This window comes from Festucalex cinctus, chromosome 8 (assembly GCF_051991245.1).
Source record: "Festucalex cinctus isolate MCC-2025b chromosome 8, RoL_Fcin_1.0, whole genome shotgun sequence".
In the NCBI taxonomy this organism is placed as follows: Eukaryota; Metazoa; Chordata; class Actinopteri; order Syngnathiformes; family Syngnathidae; genus Festucalex; species Festucalex cinctus.
In genome coordinates this window covers 30,482,979-30,503,536 of record NC_135418.1, presented here as the reverse complement: position 1 = coordinate 30,503,536, position 20,558 = coordinate 30,482,979, and the positions used below count along the sequence as shown (strand labels likewise).

Here is a 20,558-nt window from a genome sequence, read left to right as displayed (position 1 = left end):
TGCCTGTATTTTTATTTTTTGCTTACGAAATAATTCCCCAGTAGATGGCAACATTGCGCCCACGTTACCTTATCGCGATAAGTTCATGATATCGCGTTGTTTACGCCGACATTTCGCGTGCAGCCACCGCGGTCTCTGCCTGCTTGCTTTTTCAAAACCATTTTTTTTTTTTTTGCAGAGACGGAAGTGAGCAACCAAGACGTCCGTGCATGAATCAAACCCGAGTGTGTTAGTTGACAGATTCCTCGGTAAGAATTCACAGAAGAGACGACCTGCTTAAAATGCTAAAAGCTTTATAACACGAGCCGCCGAAAAATGGCGACTCTGGTCCTCATGCGCGCACACACACACACACAAAGCAGGTTTGGCAAACGGCTAAGTGGCTAGTGGGGCGTAGCCTGCTAGTTTACGTTGATGCGCTTCTCTGTGAACTAGCACATAATATTTTATATGTATTATATAGTCAAAATGGTGTCTTGCGGTCTAAAATTATTCTTAGTTTTAAAAAAATCAGTTCGGGATGGTATCTTACTAGTCAATGAGTACAAATCAATACCTAATACATTATTTTTTTGTTCATGATATTGTTTAAATAGCTGGTGTTAATGTGTCGTTTTGTGTAAACTTGTGACTTGAATAGTTTGTGTGAAGGAGTTTTTTTAAGCTTCTGTCATAGCACAGGACTGGTGACGTCACATCCGCCATGAAAAGAAGGTTGTGAGAAGTTGACCCTCATGATCGAAAGACTTTCCATATTCGGTTGCTATTTTAGTGGATGTAATATGTGTATGGTTTGGAACGAGTTTGAGTGTGTCTGTTTACGCACAAAAATTGTCCATCTTTGCTGCATTTTGAGGCTGAGCTCATCAATTTAGCTGCTGGTTGTGCTCCCAATGGTCTGCTGTGTCTTGTGAATGTGCTTTTTTTTCCTGGACATTTAAAAGGACAATGTCTTTCTTCTGTCTGCTGATTTCTGTGCAATTTACAATGGAAGCTTTTCTGTTGATTGTACTGGTTGTTTCCCCTTGTCTTTTTTTTTTTAAAGACTGGAAGTGCTGTTGGTTGATGTATTTTGGTCTGGTGCCCACTCAAAGGATGTTTTTGGTTTGTTCCTGAAGCGGTTTTACTGAAGATTGTTCAATTTTAAGCCACATTACCACCAAGAAGTCCCGGTTACTTTAGCACACAAAGGTAACTAATGATTTAGGTTGGCGGTGTGGACTGAGTAGAAACTAGTCATATGACAGCTAAGCTTGGCTGAGCTCGACTTGCTTATAATTTTTCCACTGGTGGTAACCAGCTGGGACCAGAAAAAAGTTACTTAGCTGGTTGAGCTGATAGCAAAGGGGCACACGTTGTTTTTGTTCATGTTGATGTGTTTAGTTCCAGGTGGAGTTGCACCATCCTTGCTTTTCGGTACCCTCGCTGCTCTTGCTACCCCAATGGAAGAATGCAGAGACCGAGATGTGGTATGGATTACTTTCCACTTGTTTGTAAATGGAGCTTTGCTTGGTGCAAGGTGCCTGTGAAGTTGTGATTCACAAATTGGTCTTCTGGTGACTGTCCTCTGTTATTGAATGGAAAAGCTCACCGATTTTTGTGCTCTTTTTTTCTGCAAGACTCAGAAATAACAAACCGAGCAAAATAGGCATTGTTTTCAAGGATGTGATAGATCCTGACTGGGAGATGAGCTTTTTGTCAAGGGCGGAGCCAAGTTTGCTCTTGTTGTTAGTGAATGTTAGGAGCATGGAAGTCTACACGCATTCCAGGCATAATTAAAAAACAATAAAACAAACAGCAACAACAATTTCAGTGTTAACCTGACTTAGAAGCTTCATAATGTTTCGTATTTCCCCCGTAGAAATGAACAGAAATGACAATTTGTTCCATTTGTCCAAAACACCATTTAAATGGTTTTGTTATCAATCAAAATAGTACAGCATTGTTTGAAAATAAAAAAAAATCTATACAAAATAAACTTTGTATAAAGTCAGTGTAATTACTGTAGGATTTGTGTGTTGGATGTGTGCTTTAAAGGGGCGTGGCTTAGTGAGCCACGTCAGTTGGATTGGCCGACGGTAAGTCTGTGTGTGAGCGAGCGGTGGCCTTTTTCTTTTTTGTTGCCTTCATACTAGGGCTGCACGATGTTGGAAAAAACATGCGCTGTCATTGCTGAATATAGTGATATCGATATTATTGCGATATTTAACGTGCCTAAAGAAAAGACTTATTTTATTATGTAATGATGAAGAATTACATTTTTTTTTCATGCGACAAAATAATCAAACTCTATGTATTCTTAATTATAATGACCTCTCGATAATGTTCAATTACTGGATGGCAGTGCACATTTTCGTTAAGTACACTCTGTTCCAGCTGTGTTTTGCATTTGCATTATTAAGGAAATGACGTTTTTATGTTCTAATGAAAGAATCACATTTTTCGTGCCACAAAATAATGAAACTCAATATATTCTTAGTTAATATCTCAATGTTTTGGATGGCGGTGCACATTTGAGTTAGCGGTCAAATTTAGATAAAGGCATAACATTTCATATCAAACTTATGGCATGTCTTTGCGCTACGCATATCGCATAGGCCAATATTGCGATACCGATATTTTTTCGATATATTGTGCAGCCCATATTTCATACAGTTCAAATCACATGTAAAGCACCCCCTGCTGGCCAGGAGATGAATTGATTCAGAGGATTTGCTGAATCGAGATGGAATGGGGGAAGTATTGTGATGCATTGATTATTAATCAATATTTTTGACCAGGTTTACTGGTAAGTCAAGGTACCACTGTTTTAATGTATGCAATTAGAAACATCCAACCATCCATTTTCCCGACCACTATTTCCTCACGAGGATCGCGGGGGGTGCTGGAGCCTATCTCAGCTGGCTCTGGGCAGCAGGCGGGGTTATTACACCCTGGACTGGTTGCCAGCCAATCGCAGGCAATTGGAAACATTTTGAAGACAAAATAGTCTTTTCTTCACTATTAGTGGTTGATAACACTTGCAAGGTTCCGATCCCTCGCGAGTAGTCGGGATTATTGTTGCCGTGGTGTGATTTGTCATGACAGTGACTTTGGCTGTAATTTCAAAATGTTCGAGAGTGTAACAAGTTGCTCCGTCAGGTAGGTGGCGCTCTTGAGCTGTGTTTTGTATGAGAATTTTCTTCAACATGCTTTAATAGCGCTGCTGTGTGCTTTGAGATTTTCCATTGAGCTGCTGGTATTTTGCTGACTGGTTGTTTGCTCATGCTAATGATATAATAACGCTAATGTGTCGCTTTGTTCCATGATGTGCTCGATTGTGTTTAAAAAAAAATATTAATAATAATCACTGTTACTCTGGGGTCTGCAACGTTGCTACCCGTTAAGGTTAAGAGAATGTTAGGGTTAGGCACACATCTGTAGTTCTTGAGGGGAGAGCTTTCTTAGGTTTTGTCTTTCAAATGTTGTACAACTGTCCGTCAGAGCGCCCGTTTCACCCGGAGACTACGTGGCCAGTTGAGTAGCATAGCAGTTTTTCTCCTTTTACAATCTGACAAATGGTTTGTTTGAGTGGTTGATCTGTTTTTAAGGAAACTCAATACTTCTCTTTGACAAATGAGGTATTGTTTGTCGAGTGATTATTATTATTATTTTTAACATTTTACAGAAACCGACAATACCAAGACAGGTGGCAGTTGCCTTATTTCCTGCAGTCAGTCTCTTTGTCCTGGTTTTGCAAAGTAGTTGTTCGGAAATAAAATCTGAAGTACCCAGGCCTACTCAAAATGTTACCCGCCCAAGTGGGCCCCTTTTTTTCCTGTGCTCATACGTCTTTGCTTGGGATGGGATTTAGGCGTTCTTCATTGTATAGTAATGAATTGTCATTTTAGCTTCTCTTCTTCGAACTAGCCATTAGCCAAGAATATATACAAGGCACATTTTAGCATGTCAGCTTATTATCTTAGCAGTTGCCTCTCCTCCTCACATTATATTTAGAATATTCCATTCAAACAAAACGAGTGTGTTTGTGCTCCTGCCTCCCAGTGTGTATGAAAATGAGAATTTTGTTCTTATTCAGTAAAAAGACAAAATTGCCCCAGAAATGGTTCAAGGGGTACTTGACTCATTTAGCCATTTTCGGCAGTAAGAAGTTAATATTTTGTCTCAAATCAATTTGATATTTTTATTTTTCGTATACAGTTAATACATTTAAAAGCACATTTTTACATGTATTAACTGTACATGAAAAATAATGAAGTTATTAAATTGATTTGAGACAAAATGGTAACTTTTTATTGCAGAAAAATAGCTAAATGGAGTCAAGTATCCCTTGAAACATGTCAATAAAGTTGAAATGACTTACTCGAGGCTTTTTTGGGACTGTTTCTACTAGGGGTGTGAATTGCCTAGTACCTGACGATTCGATTCGTATCACGATTCACAGGTCACGATTCGATTCGATACCGATTAATCCCGATACGAATTTATAAGTCGATTGTTGCGATTTTTTTTTTCATTCAAATTTAGAAAATACTAATCAGTAAGCTTGTAGAGTGTAAGATTTATATGAAAATGGATTATTTATTTATCTGAAATTTCAGTCTTATAGAGGTTGTAATCTGTTTCATGTTTGAACAGCATTAAAATAAAATATTATGGCTTAATGTTCCGTTCATATAACATTCTTCCATGCTCAAGGTGTGAATCCTAACCCGAAGTCAGACGTTTTGTTGAATATTTTTCCATTAAAAATGGAAGTTTAAAAATCGATTCACACACACACACAAAAAAAAAAAAAGGCAATGATGATAAGACGTTGAATCGGTAAGACTACCGAATGAACAATTTTGAGCTAAAAAAAAAAAAAAAAAAAAAATATCGTTTTTTTTAAATTTTTTTTATTGAATCGATTCGAGAATCGCGCGATGTAGTATCGCGATATATCGCCGAATCGATTTTTTTTAACACCCCTAGTTTCTACTGTTCCGTTATCAGAAAAAAATCTGCAATTTTCTGTTGAATATTTTATGCAAAATGCTAATTTTGACTGCAATCTGTGATGTGAAACGGCTTATTTTGAACCTTAAGTTAAATTTTAAGATAAGCATGACTCCACAGTATTGCTTTTGAAATGGTGCCTCTTTGTTTTGTTTTTTTCTCTTCCACTTTTACATTCCATCTGTTGGCCGATCAAATGATAGGATTTCATCAAGTTCTCTCCTGCGCGGCCAAACCTGCTTTACTACTGCGAAGGTTGCTCGATAGTGGGCCAGTATGGTTCAGGTATTACAAGGGAAAATGCGTACTGATGAAGGCTATATTCGGAGGCTGAAACGAAGTCTATACATTTTGAATTGGCTAAATTATGTCATAAGATATGTTGGGTCAGTGTTTTGAGGAGATCTTGTCCCCTGTAGGTCTTTACTGTCTCTATGCTCTGTTGATTATGCCCTACTACAATTATTCTCTATGATATGATATGATATTCTGTGTACAAATTTAAACTGCACTGCCTGATCCTAATTGTGTTTTTGGAAGCTTGAGCTCATTACTCTCCAAGTAGTAGTCGAATTCAAGTTGTTAAAGACGGGCTTGGAGTTTTCTTCTGCAAATGTTTTGCACCATCACCCCTAATTCCTCGCTACAGAACCAGTGGTTTCCAAATGTTTGGTTAGGATCCCAAAACGTTCCATATTTTTGGAATAAAATTGTCATGCCATATGTTTGCTGTACATCTGGAAACCACGGGTCTGGTCTTCTTTGCTTCTGATCTGACGGCAGTGTTGCTCTCTCCCCAGGTTGTAGGCCTGTTGATTAGCTGTCAGTATGGCGGTAGTCATCAGACTGCAAGGTCTGCCCATAGTGGCCGGCACCATGGACATCAGACACTTCTTCTCTGGCCTCACCATCCCTGATGGGGGCGTGCACATCGTGGGTGGCGAGCATGGCGAGGCCTTCATTGTCTTTGCCACCGACGAGGACGCTCGGCTGGGGATGATGCGCACAGGTGGGTCCATTAAGGGCTCCAAAGTGTCGTTGTTGCTCAGCAGCAAGACGGAAATGCAGAACATGATTGAGTTGAGCAGGCGGAGGTTTGAGGGCGGCACAGGTGCGGCTGAGACCGCCGCACCCACGGTGGCTCATCGCCAAACGCCTGTGGCAGCCATACCCACGATACAGTCTGCCTCAGTGGGAAGAAGTGGTAGCCATGGAAACCCCACTTTCACGAATACACCTGTGGTGGTGACTGCAAGCTCTTCGCAGGCTACACCGATTCACAAGGCCGCGGCCAGCCTGGCGAGTATGGTGCCCAATTTTCCCCATGGCTACAACGCCGCCACCGTCATGACTACAGCCCTGACATCACTCAATGCAGGCCCTCCACTCATCGCACCCATGCCCAACATGACCTCCATGCCCAACATGACCTCCATGCCCAACATGCCAACAATGCCCACATTGGCCACAGTTCCTCCTCCCGTGTCGTCCTTACCCCCTCTCCCGACTGTCAGCCAGCTTTCCCATGTACCCCCTGTACCGCCAATGTCCCACCTATCACACATGTCCTCCCTGCCGCCTTTCAACCCCACCATGCCCCCACCCGGAGGACTTTCCACTGGCCTCCCTCTCAGTACCCCTAACCCGATGCTGTTCAACCCCCTCACCCCTCTTGCGTCTCTGGGCCTCCAGGCTCACATGAAGGCTGCTGCAGCAGCCACAGCCCCTCCAATCGGTGTGTCCAGCCCAGATGAGTTGTATGTCCTCTTGCAGAACCTCTCATTCACCTGTTCAGAAATGGAGATCAGGGTTTTTTTCCGGGGTCTGGGGGTGGACGGAGTGCGCTTGTTGAGAGACGGGCAAGGCGTTCCGACCGGCAGAGCCATGGTCAAATTCTTCTTGCCCCAGGAGTGCTTTGAAGCTGTGAAGCGGGGTGGTGGCATGATGGGTCAGAGGTTTATTGAGGTCACCCCAGGCTCGGAGAGGCAGTGGGCCAGCATCAGTAACAGCACGATGGGCCTGACTTCTCAAAATAGTGCAAAACCAAACAGTTTCTCACAAGACCAGCACCAACGGCATAGTCAAGCTGGCGACGTTGGTCGGGATCAGCGAGGGAGGTCAAGATCTCCACATCGTCAAGAGTTGTGCGTTTACCTGAAGGGCCTCCCTTACGAGGCTGACAAAAAACAGATCAAGGAGTTCTTCAAGAATCTGTCTGTGGTGGAAGAGACTATGTTCATCGCCTACGGCCCCAATGGGCGAGCCACAGGAGAAGGCTTTCTGGAATTTAAAACGGAGCAGGATTACAAGACTGCATTGGGTTCTCACATGCAGTACATGGGCTCTCGCTTCATCCAAGTACACCCCATCAGCCACAAGGGAATGCTGGAAAAGATTGACGCCATTCGTAAGCGTGACGCAACAAACGACGGCAAGAACCAGGATGGCCTCAAAACACCAAGGAACTGCGCACATATCACCAACATCCCTTACAATATCTCCAAGAAGGATGTCCGGGCCTTCCTTGAGGGCATCGGGCTTTACGAAGACACAGTGAAGGTTCTGACCGATAACCACGGCAATGGCTTAGGCCAGGCGGTCTTCCAGCTTCAGACTGAGGAAGACGCCCGTAAAACGGAAAGACTTCACCGCCAGAAGCTCAACGGCCGTGATGCATTTGTTCACCTGGTGACCTTTGAGCAGATGAAGGAAATTGAGAGGAACCCCCCGCCCCAAAACAAGAGAGGCCAAAGAAATCAGCACCAGAACCAGCATAACCAGAAGCAGAGCCAGCACCTTCAATCACAGGCGGTTCCCCAGCAGCCTCAGATGAATCCCTTTACAGGCATTGGCGGTGAGGAGTTTAACTTTCTAAGAGGCACTATGGGAAACCTCAACAGCTCCACATTTGTCACTCCATTCTCTCCTCCTGGAAACGGCGTAGCGGGTCCGCCTCCCATCCCCCCATTGGCAGTAGGACTTGGCGAAGTCAATCTTTCCGTTGCGCCGCCACTCATTCCGGGTCTTCCCGGAGCTCCGCTTCTGGAGCCACCGGGCTTTCGACCCGGCGCAGCTGGGGGGCCAACGTTCAGTCAGGAGGGGCTGAGAGGCTTGGTGCCCTTTGACAACAGCAACAGGAAACCAAGTGGAGGAGGAGGAGGAGGAGGTGTGCAGAACCGAGGCGGCCCTCTGGCTAGCAACAACAACCAAGGGCGTCAAGGAGGACCACCTCCTGGTGGACCTCCTGGTTTCACCCCAGGCACAGAGGGTCTCTTGGCCACCCCCGGGCCACCCAACAACTCCAACAGTCAGCGCAATTCTGCCCCCTCTGCTGCCGCCCCAACAATAGTCAAGCTCCAGAACATGCCGTTCACCGTCACCGCTGACGAGCTCATGGACTTCTTCTATGGCTACGAGGTGCTTCCCGGATCCATCTGCTTTCAGTTCAACGACAAAGGCCTGCCCACCGGTGAAGCCATGGTGGCCTTCCAGAACCCGGATGAAGCCGCCGCCGCTGTCATGGATCTAAATGACCGCCCCATTGGCGCACGCAAAGTCAAAATTAGTCTGGGTTAGGAACCCCCTTCCCCCCCAAGACCCCCAACGGCAGCAAAGGGACTCTAAATGTACCCCTTTCAGGTTGAGCTGGTGCCGGTTGGGTACTGGTGGCGAGAGTTTGCTGGCTTCTTGTTGACTGGTTACCAATGGCGACTTGTGCGTTTGCTACTTGGTATTGATGGTTTCTGTCATTGTGATGTGATGACAAAAATGCAATTTATCAGCACACAACTTTTATCATATGGACAACACATAGAGGCTGAACGCTGGTTAGGCAAGAAATTCAATACGCAGCAAGAGAAACGCTCCAACAGTTGGGAAAAAGGCCTCGACTTTCTGCCAATGAATGATGCTACAAGCCTGAAGCTCCCCGCCCCCTTTTTTTTTTTTCAAGCTCCAAGTGATTTTCCGGTTAAAATAACCAAAACTCCAAAGATCTGGTCCAAATCTTTGCCACCATTTCCAAACCAGCTCATACCATCTCAGTGTGAAGGGGGGTTACTGTAAATAAATGTTATCTTTCGTCCCCTACACAACCTTTTTTTTTTTTTTTTTGGAAAGCATAGCGCAACCTCTAGAAGTCTTGGATGTTCCATTTTGAAGTCACTAACTTGATGGTCATGATGACAACTTTGCCTGGGAAAAATGCGGAATTGTGTTCCGTTGCAATGGTAACGCTCATGTTGCTGCATCCATGTGTAAAATCATTTACCCGAGCTGAGGTTGTTTCACATTCGCGGTTGCCATGCTAATGCCGCTACATGCTGTGTTGCTATGCTAATATCTTTACATGTTGTTGTTGTTGTTGTGGTAAAATGCGTTATCGTTTGTTCCCTTGCTGTCAAACTCAATGAACTCTTTGCTGTTGTGCTTCTTCCACATGAAACGTCTGTTCTTTTCTTCCTGTGTCGCGATGATGATGATGATGATGATGATGATGATGATAGAACGCATCCATGTATTGTCTGTCACTAGAGATGCAAAGAGATGGAAATTTTTCATCAAGTTTCTGGTAAATTTCCATGGGAAGTTAACTGTTTGACCGCCAAAAACTACTAATGATTAGTAAAATCATGATGTATCCCGCTATAAACGTTAATTGATGCCAACTACGTTTTTTTTTTTTTTTTTTTTAAATCAATGGGAAGTACGTCTTAAGTGCAGTGCTGCCTGGTCAATGGGTTTTGGAATCAAAAACACCCACTATATGGCCAGCAGAGGGCAGCATAGTGTATCTTGCTGTGAATGAGATCAAAGCCTTTGTCACATTAAACCTAATTCAATTCACAGAGCGTCACTGAACTATATATATGTGTGTGTGTATATATATATATATATATATATATATATATATATATACACATACATATTAGTGTCACTATTGTGCAGAAAATGTTATCTTTTGACAAAAAGCTTGTGTTCTCCTTATCTTTTCAATTTTTGCTCAATGTCACTCAAATGACCTGATTGAAATGATGATTACTAAAGAACGGAATAAGGTCGAAACATACTAATTTTGTGGATATTCCTTTTAATTCCCATGGAAAGTTTCCCATTTTGAAAACAAATGGGAAGACTTGTTGGAATTTTGCAACCCTACCTGTCACATGCTTTTTGTTGTTGTGGTTGTACGGACATTTTGATCCACATACGAAGGTCATCGTGTTGCAGTGAAGTGGGATGGACAATTTACTGTCTCCTCTTTCTATATGTCAGTCATGTCTGATTATTGGTGGCCGAGTTATTTTGTCTCTTTTGTTTTTATGATTATGTTGCTGTGTTTGGATGCCCGTGTTGTTGACACACATACAAAGTAGGCGTGCGGACTGTAGTGTCTGTCATGTTTTTAGTTGGGTAGCATTTTTGTTGTCTCCGTATTTCCACGTGTTTGTATGACGCAACACAACATGCTCTGCACATACTCGTGTTGTTTTGGATGAATAAAAAGGATGTACGTACAGGACGACACTCTTCTTGCCTGCCAGCCGGCCACTCTTTTGTCTCCTTCTCATTGTCTTAACATGATTGAGTGACTTTTGCTGCCAGGTTGTTCAAACTGGAAAAGATTTTTTCTTTTTGGAATTCCTTGTTGAAGCTGTCAACAACCGGGAGTCAAACATTGAGAAAATATCATTTGGAATAAAATAGACCTTTTCACCAAAAGAGTTTTTCAAAATGCACATTTCAGACGTTTTTCCTCAAACTACATTTTCTCTGAATATGACCATTTTTGTCAAATATAGCTTTCGCGTTTTATATTACAAATTTATAGGACTGAAATTTGACTTTATGTGACTTCACAGAAAATTTTGTTTTAAGTTGGACTGTTCTAGTAAAATTTGCCTTTTTTTCCATTGTACAAAATTATCAAATTATCTTGTAATAATGTTCAAACTCCAATCACCAAGTACTAAACTCTGCCAACTTTGAGAATCACGTTGTAAACATTGTCATTAAAAATAATAATACATGTATAGGACTCTGTTTCACTATAGTTTTTCCTGTAAAATAATTAGTAATATGCATTTTTTTCCCCCATGTAACTGAAGCCTTTAATTTATTCTTTTATTTGACGCAAAACTACAACTTTATTTTTGTGCAGGGCTCCAGACTGCCCCTTCATGGTAGCATTTTGATCCAAAAATATGTGGACTTACCATTTCTCATCTGCTCGTTCCTGTATGCGACCAGATAATGTGTTGATTTTTTTTCCCCCTGCCAATTTTCTCTACTCTTCAGCCCATTTATCAGCATTATAGTGAAAATGAGTTTGAGTGTTTTTAGGGGCCACTGCGCTCATACTAAAAAAAAAAGTTAGGAGCCCTGTTGTGATAATTTCACTCAATGTATAATTTAACATTTAATGATAGTAATATTACTCCTTTTGTTTGGGGAAAAAATGTGACTCCATTTTTGTAATATTGCGACATTATTCTCGTAATTAGTTCCCATGTGCCCGCTCCCTTTGTTGTGGCCCCATTAAGACACAACTTAAGGAAATCTTTGCTTGACTGAGCGATTAATTGTCAACAGGCTTGATAAATGTCATGAAACATTTGAAAACAAGTGACCACATGGTTGAGTGGCTTTATTAACTTTGAGATGTTGCTTTCACTCTTGATGCATAATTTTCACATTTGCCCACCCTCGACGTATCTTCTGATTATTGACAATGATGTTGTTTCCGTGAAGTTATTTGGCATGCATTAGAGAAACACCACAAGGTCTCAATGAGAACAGTCTCAATTGCTTTGGAGATCTGAATTGAAACCTTACATGAATTACAGTGGGACATGTAAGTATTATGACTTTTTTTCCCAACGTCTCCATGAGACAAATAAAAAATGAAATGTGTCCAGCTGTATTAATGCACAGGATGAAGTGGATGCTTCTTGTCATGCTGATTGAGAGATAAAATAGCGATATATTTATTTTTTATTTTTTCCTATCTTCTACCCCTAAAAAAAAAAAAAAAAAACTTGACGTCACGGCGATGACGTAAAGAAATGAACAAAAGCAAGCGGCGATGTGCGGAAGTTGGCTCTGCACGCTGTATCCGGCTCAAGAGATTTGTCCTTCAATGTAATGACTTAGAACACGTGACATTCGTTTTTTTTTTTTTTTTGGGGGGGGGGGGGGGGTAGGGGGTGGGGGGTGTCTAGATTTGTTAGATCCTTTTTTTGCTAACTGTATTTTGTTATTTTAATACAAAGTAAAAAGACGGCGTTGTTGAATTCTCATGATTCTGGTGAGGCAGCACTTCAAATCGTGTACAAATGTAATGGATGTTTAAAAAAAAAAAAAAAGAGAGATTACGTTGACGACGTGAGACGGAGAACGCGACTTGAATATTTTTTACATGATTCTAGTGGTCCTTTTTGTCAACCTAACGCGACTTGCATCATTTTTCTAACCCGAAAGTGGCAATGCTTTTATTTTGACTGGCTCAAGCCGGAAAAGATTTTCCCGAGCTGGGAGGGGTGGAGGTGATTGACAGTCTTTTCTGTCCAATCAAGAGGCCGCTTCTTTGGCTGTGACGTCCAATCAAAGCAAGGACTTTGTGGCTTGGAGGACTGTCGCTTCCTGTGTGAGTCTCGTCGGTTTTCCTTTTTCCTGGCTAGTGGTTGCGGCTTCGTCCCCTCTGGGCAAAATTGTGGAATTCCTTTGAATAAAATAATACATCCAGACTGATGTCGAAGTTGAACCAGGTAACAACGTGTTTGCTCCGCGTACAGACATGTTGACGGAGAGTATTTGATTTTATTTTCCGGGTATATGCGCCACTACGCCCTTGTTCTTGGACTCGATGTAGATCAACAATTTGCTTATTTTTATTTTTTTTTACCAGTTTAAGACAGAATTGTTGTCATATGCTTAGTTCACCTTTGTGCCGCTATTGTGTTATTGTATAAATTTCATGTGGTGTCTTAAAAAAAAAAAAACCGTCGAAAATGTTAGTTCGCTTGCTTGTGAAATATAAATGGGCGTGTCTGTTTGCAATTTTCAGCTATTTTCCCACGTACGTTTCATTTTTTCCTTTCCTCATGACAAATCTGTTTTCACTGAAAGCCTTACACTTGTAATATTAACTTTTATGGCGTGAACGACAATTTTATTCTTGTAATAGTCAGCCTTTCATCCCGCAGCACCTAAAATTCAACACGAGCTTTGAAAAAAGAAGTGACTACAACATTTTTTTTTTTTTTTTTTTAATAAAGACCAGACAGGTGTATTACGTCATCATATCACATCGGAAATACTTTTGTCACTGACTCATAGAATATTGTATGTTGTCAAAGCTAAATCAAGAGAGAGAACAACAAATCTAAGTTTAATCAAATGCATAACTTTTGTGTTTTTAATGTTTATTTTTTTACACAGATGGCGGACTGCGTGTCTAAGGTGGAGCTGACCGTCTCCTGTTCGAACCTGCTGGACAAAGATGTCGGATCAAAGTCGGATCCTCTGTGTGTGCTGTTGCAGCGCTCGGGAAAAGACGGCTGGACTGAGGTCAACGGAGTTGCTTGGATCCAGTCGGACATATTGAACCAAAAATTCATCTACTAGCTTCATGATCAAATGTAACGCAAAACTGCGGAGACAAAACGAGTTTTAATGTTGGGCTAGGCAACATCTTCTTTCCATTGAACATTTATCTTTGTCCAAAATTTTGCGTATTTGGTCCATTAAAAAATAGGGACCTGGGATAGGCTCCGGCACCCCCACGACCCTTGTGAGGAGTAAGCGGTTCAGAAAATGGATGGATGGATTACAAATAATGCCAATAATAAGTGTTCTTCAGTGTCCTATGAGCGTAACCAGAATAACATTCGCTACATACTTGCTAGTTGCTAATGCTAAGCAAGCAAAATGTTGCGTTCAGGGTACTTTCACAGTGCCGGAAAGTTTGGTGTTCTTCGATAGCGTTTTAATGAGAAAATAAGCGGCCATTTGGCCCAATTGGCCGATGTAATCAGTCAGACCATATTTAAAAAAACAAAAAAACAAAAAATGCACGTTGTTAAAGAGAAACCTGAACATATTTCATGTATTTGAACTCTCGTTTTGTCCATCATAGTGTGACATCACAGATTTGCTATTTTTAGAACAGGGCTACCCGCTTGGGCATGGCAAAGGCATCAGTGACAAATCTGTTGGAGTTAGCAATGGCAGGCATATTTTGATCAAAGCCTTTAATTTCCAAAAAGCAAAAGTGATTGTGCGCTGTTGCCTCATCTCCCGTTTGCGTTTGTTTGCGGTGAAGCTGGTCCGCACGGAGCGTGTGGAGAACAGCGCCAACCCGTCCTTCAGTCAGCGTCTGCGTCTGGACTACCACTTTGAGACGGTGCAGAACCTCAAGCTGGCCGTCTACGACATCGACAACGCGTCCCGCGACCTGGCCGACGACGACTACCTGGGAGGCGTGGAGCTCACCTTGGGACAGGTAAGAACGCGGCGGACGCCGTGTTTTCAGTGGCCGTCATCTGCGTGTATGTTTCAGATCGTTTCCAGTAAAACTCTGACCAGACCGCTGCAGCTGAAGAAAGGCAAACCTGCTGGCAAAGGAAGCATTACGGTACGTCGCGTCGTTTGCAATAATGCCGTTTCGTTTGATTTCACCTTCATAATAATTAGGTCACCGCTGAGGAGATAAAGGACAACAGAGCCATCCAGTTGGAGCTGGAGGCCAAAAATCTGGACAAGAAGGTAAACTTGCACAGTCTCATTCCAAAAGTATTTGCCACCTTCCTGTTTGTTTTTTGTGTATATTATCGGATCAATCACGATACGTCTCCCAATAGATGATCCAGACACCTACGCAAGTATTGCGATATTTGTAGTTAATATACAGCCACTAGCAATTCCTTGGCGCGCCGCTAGGGGGAGCACCTTGTAAGAGTGGCGGGGAAATGGACGCGAGTCTTCAGGCGAACAAGAATCATCAGCGCGCTTTGACTCGGATAAGACATTTTATTTTATTTATCTGTCCGACAACTGACTCCGTTTTGTATACGTTTCTCGGAAAAACCTGCTGTGCTGGCCGTTTTTTTTTTGTTTGTTGTAATATAACTACTATTCTCTTCATGTCAAAAAGTGTATCAAAGCCTTCTGCATGCTCTATCTAGCAAATCAATTTCTCTCGTTTCCATTTTGCAGCAATTGGCATTAGAATATAGCTAAGTTTCATCATGAATTATTCACACATCTGTTTAGGATTGTGGGGAAACGGCTTGTTTTCATCATGGCCCTGGTTGATCTCTGATACTCTGCTGCCACCTGCTGGCCGTTTTTGTAATTACTACCTTTTTTTTTTACATCTTTTCTGTGCAGTTGAGGCTGCATAAAAGCTGTTGTCTGCATGCTCCAGCATGAAAAAAAAACATACAACAACGTATACATACGTAAATGTATTTATACGTTTTTGGGAGCAAATGAGTTAACAAGAATTGATGTTCCATAATGAATATGACGATGGAATTGAAGGGAACTCTTGTGAATGGATTGAGGACATTTGAATGGAATTTGTTCAGGACACCTTTGGCAAGTCGGACCCCTTCCTGGAGTTCTTCAAAAAAGGAGACGACGGCAAATGGCAGCTGGTCCACAGGACGGAGGTTCCGGAACGTTCCGCAAAGGCTCCAAATTTGCCGGCGCTGTCGTCGGCAGACGTTTGTGTTTTGTCGTCTGTCAGGTGGTGAAGAACAACCTGAGTCCCAGCTGGAAGAAGTTCTCGGTGCCCCTGCAGACGTTTTGCGGCAGCGACCTGGAAAGACCCCTCAGGGTGGATTGTTCGGACCACGACAGCGACGGCTCGCACGACCTCATCGGCTCCTTCGCCACCAAAGTGTCGGAGCTGCAGAAAGCCGCCTCGGGTTCGCCGGTCAGCGCGCCGATTTCGCCTCAACGCTTTTCCTGCTGCTTCTTCTAATTTGTTGTACTGTATGTTGTTCCTGCTTCGTCCTACAGGTGGCGTTCGATTGCATCAATCCGGACAAGCAGAAGAAGAAGAAGAGCTACAAAAACTCCGGGGTGGTCTCGGTGAAGAGCTGCAAGGTACTGCCGACTGACTTGACTGATGACGTGATGCAGTTCGCCTCACTTAAGATCCGATTCACTCCGATTGGGCTCCGATTCCGTTTCATTCTGGTCATCGTACAATTGACTCCATTTCGGATGTTTTACTCTGTTCATGGAGCAAGTCCATTGATGATTTGATCAGTGATTCTAATAGTAAATGGAGTTTATGGTACGAGTCACTTATAACTAAAGCATTCACTCCAATTACGATACGATGCAAGATTCGATTCATTTCAGTTTTGATGCAATGCAATACATTCCAAATGCGATTATATGATTCACTCCTTTCACACTTTTATGAAATTCACTTGGATGGAAATCAGATACGTCGCAGTTGCCATGTGACTCAATCCAACTGCCCTTTTTTTTTTTTTTTTTTGACTCAAATGATGCGATTCTCTCCAATTGCAAAGCGATTCCCTTCATTACGATTCACTCCTTTTTACCATCAAATGATTCGCAGTCATTCTGATGCAATACGAGTCACTCCAAATTATGAGTCAGTCCGATTACGTTCAGGTACAATTCACTCTAACGACAATAAAATCCGATTTACTCAAAGTTGAGTCACATACGATTCAATCCAATTTACAGTTGGATGCAATCCAATTGTTGCATTTCACTTGAATTCCGATTCCGCACGATGTTTACTGCAATCAGGATTTGAACGATGCGCATACTGACTTCCTGTTTTGTGATGCTCCAGTTAGCAACGCAGCACAGCTTCCTGGACTACGTGATGGGCGGCTGCCAGATCAACTTCACTGTGAGGCTCCTTTTTTGTTTTGTTTTCTTCCTTCCCATATATGGACTGACATCATTTTTGTGTTTGCGTGTTGCTTAGGTGGGCATCGACTTCACGGGCTCCAATGGGGACCCTCGCTCGCCCAATTCTCTCCACTATTTGAGTCCGGACGGGCTGAACCAGTACCTGTCGGCATTGTGGTCCGTGGGCCAGGTCGTTCAAGACTACGACACGTCAGTACAACTTTCATACATTATATGGGTTGTTGACTGTATTTACTAAACTGCAGATGGGCCAGGCATATTAAACAAAACAACTACAACTGTGTATAAATAACGATGAAACGTCACCTGCGTCTTGACTAATTGCTTTTTTTCTTGTTGTTGTTGTTGTTTTCAGTGATAAACTCTTCCCTGCGTTTGGTTTTGGAGCCAAACTTCCTCCTGGCTACGAGGTGCTTACGAGATGGACTCCACAATCAATCAATCAATCATGGCGCATATTGACGTTTTGTGTTGTGGACCTCACAGGCCGCCCATCACCAGTTTGCCCTCAACTTCAACCCCAACAACCCCAACTGTCAAGGTACGTACGCGCGCCGTCTTCATTCGTGTACGAGAAATGCCGTCGCTCAACACCGTCGCCAAACTTTCAGTATGCCTGAAAACTATATAGATTATAAGCAAGCTTCTCAAAAATATTTTTCAATCCAAAGTTAACTGATTTGACTGGCAGCCATTTTGACTGAAGCAAGCCCCTTCGTTGTTTTACTGGATTCGGACTGATTTTGCAAGGCCCACACAATATTGTGTTCGATTGCCATGCAAACATGGGACCTACCAAAAGAAAGATTCGAGTCTCTTCTTTCATCAAGGAAAAAAAAAAGTATTTCTTTCTGTTTGTGTTTTGTAGCAATTAGCATTCGAATGTAGCTAAGTTTCGTCATTATTCACAAACCTGGCAAAAGGAGCTTGTTGCAACGTAGCCCAGGCGGATCTCCGATACTCTGCTGCCACCTGATGGCCATTTTCCCCAATAACTGCCGTTGCTTTAAGCAGCCTCTTCATGTCAGAACTTAAACGTATTTCTTCATACTTGGGTTTGAATTGACGTATGAGAATTGGTCCCGGTCCCCCCCCCCTTCCCAAATGTCTTTTCCTCCTGAAAAATATGCATATGTTTAAATGATGATGATGATGATGATGATGATGATGATGATGGCGTCAGGCATCCAGGGCATCGTGGAGGCGTACAGGATGGTTCTCCCTCAGCTTCGACTCTCCGGCCCGACCAACTTCTCGCCCATCATCAACCACGTGGCCTCCATCGCCTCCGGCGCCGGCCAGAGCAACAGCGCCTCCGTGAGGACAAAAAGCGCGCACGCGCCCGCCCGCCCGTCCAGCGGTCGGGACTGACGCGGCGCACGTCTTGTCCTTTAGCACTACTCGATCCTGCTGATCCTGACGGACGGCGAGATCACGGACCTGGAGCGGACGCGGGACGCCGTCGTGCGCGCGTCCCGCCTGCCGCTGTCCGTCATCATCGTGGGGGTGGGGCCGGCCGACTTCAAGGCCATGGAGCTGCTGGACGGGGACGACGGCGTGCTGAGGTCCACGCTGGGGGAGGCCGTGGCCAGGGACATCGTCCAGTTTGTCCCCTTCCGCAAGTTCAAAGACGTGAGTGAGCGCGCTGCCGCGAGATGGCGGCAAAAATGTGCTGAGGAAGTCGCTCAAGACCAATCACGGCTCAGTTACTGACCAAAGCCAGAAAACAGGTCGTGACCGACTTCCTCAGCAACAGGTGATGTCATCATCAGCCGACGGCAAGTAGAAAATATCACACGATTTTCCAATATTGTGCAGCCCTACTACTACTTTCCGATGAGCTTTTTCGATGTCACTGTTGTAGACAAATGAAATACAAGATGGAGGCAAATACATGATTGATAGCAAAACAAAAAAAAACAACTTTTTTACTACTTTTGACTCAGTTTGACAGTTTTATACTTTTTTTTTTTTTTTTGTGTCCCCCAGGCCCCCTTGGCGGCTTTGGCTCAGTCAGTGCTGGCGGAGGTGCCCACCCAGGTGGTGTCCTACTTCAAAATGAGAGGCCTGCAGCCCGGCAAGGCGCCCGCCAAAGCCTGAATGCCAAAAACGTGTCGCATTCCACACCAAATGGACCAATCGGCTGCACTTAACTGGCTGGCGGCCAATCACAAGGCCAGGAGCAACATGACCTTTTTTGGACCACATGCTTTTTTTTCTTTTTTTTTTATATTGAAAGAAATGATTGCTTTTAGATACAAAACAGGATTAGGGCTACACTAAAAAAAAATACATATAATTGATGCTTACTAATAAACCACCATGAAAGAAAAGGTCACAGTCGGGTAAATACACTTTCGTTAAAAATAATAATATTTTAAAGCTTCCAAAAAAAAGGGAATTTATTTTGACCCATGTCTCAAATGAATACAGCTATTTGTAAACAAATATGACATTCTCAGAAATTTAATATAACATTGCAATATTTTTCATTCACTTTTTGCTTGGAAAAATGTCTTGTAGTTTAAAAAACTTAATTTTCATCGAAAATAGCTTAAATTTCTAAATAGAAAAAAAATATGGCTCACATTGTTTTATGCTTAAACATTTCCAAATAAGTATACAAGGTATTTCAAAATGTAGACAAAAAAACAAAACGTGATTTCATTCGCTACTCTCCGGCCACGCCCCATTTTGTGCATCTGGAAAGGACCAATCGCATCACTGTGCTCTACTGGCAGCCAATCACAAGGCCAGGAGCAACTTTTTGTCCTTCTTGAATCATTTTCCTTCTCACATTCACGCACTTTTTTTGCGGCATCTCGTTTCCATGGCAACATGGGATTTGACTAATATTTGATTAGAGCAGGACCTAGTGGCTATTAGGAGGAGTGCAGGCTCAGATGTTTACTGCGTAACCATGGTGACCACTTTTCACCCAGCTCTTGTCTTTCCAATCATTTTTATTGACCAAGATTCGATTATTTTGCACTTGATTTTCTGTGTCAATGCTGGAATTGTTGTTACTAAAAAAAATATATATATGTAAAATGTTATCGTAGCGTTAGAACTTGCGTTGCCTTATGCCAAATGCCTTCATAGGTTTAGTAGCTTTTAATAGTAACCATGGTGCAAATGTTTTTTTTTTTCTGCACACAGAAAAAAAAAATCGTAAAATGAATGAGAAATTGATGGTAAAAATGTCAAAGAAGTGCCTTTGCCAAAGTGCTGAAGTCAGAAAAGCCATTATTAAAAAAAAAAAAAAAAAAAATGCTGCTGCTTGATGCCAATAGAATCCAAAAGATGTTTGATCCCAACTTGAGTCATGTTAGTGAAGAACTGCATTTCCCATAATGCTTTTCTGTACAGCTCACTTTACATCAGTTAAGATGGCGCCGTACTGTTATTAATGTTTCAACAATCAACACAATAAAGCAGTTATGCTGGAGGGAAAAAAACAAAATGGATGTTTGGACTTTTCATTTTTGGGACAAAAGAGCCCCAAAAAGTTTGCGACGCCGTATTACGGCCACGTTTCAATATATATATATTTTAGAGGTTAATATTCCAAGAAAAAACAAAAAACAAATGTATATTTACTTTGTCGGCCACCAGGTGTCAGTAAAGACCGTGGC

The 20,558-nt window shown here is 42.7% G+C and overlaps 1 protein-coding gene across 3 annotated transcripts; it reads left to right on the top strand.

Annotated features, from left to right (window-relative positions):
- The first annotated feature begins 75 nt into the window (after nt 1-75).
- Nucleotides 76-20,386, top strand: LOC144023762 (copine-1-like). 3 transcript variants are annotated; one of them, XM_077529585.1, is made up of 15 exons: nt 86-248; nt 13,438-13,566; nt 14,321-14,500; nt 14,558-14,632; nt 14,692-14,763; nt 15,588-15,671; nt 15,749-15,937; nt 16,024-16,110; nt 16,841-16,900; nt 16,979-17,112; nt 17,279-17,333; nt 17,410-17,464; nt 18,107-18,240; nt 18,319-18,555; nt 18,913-20,386. In XM_077529585.1, the coding sequence occupies exons 2-15, from the start codon at nt 13,438-13,440 to the stop codon at nt 19,021-19,023; spliced, it is 1,602 nt and encodes a 533-aa protein (XP_077385711.1). In that variant the 5' UTR covers nt 86-248; the 3' UTR covers nt 19,024-20,386. The 3 variants fall into 3 exon arrangements, with proteins under 3 accessions (XP_077385709.1, XP_077385711.1, XP_077385710.1); XM_077529584.1 differs by lacking the exon at nt 86-248 and adding an exon at nt 12,602-12,764; XM_077529583.1 differs by lacking the exons at nt 13,438-13,566; nt 14,321-14,500; nt 14,558-14,632; ... (9 more) ...; nt 18,319-18,555; nt 18,913-20,386 and adding an exon at nt 5,799-10,524 and having other exon boundaries at nt 76-248.
- Nucleotides 20,387-20,558: the final 172 nt, after the last annotated feature.

Coding starts and splice junctions, on each gene's coding strand:
- LOC144023762 (XM_077529583.1), top strand. CDS start 5,827: ATGGCGGTAGTCATCAGACTGCAAGGTCTGCCCATAGTGGCCGGCACC.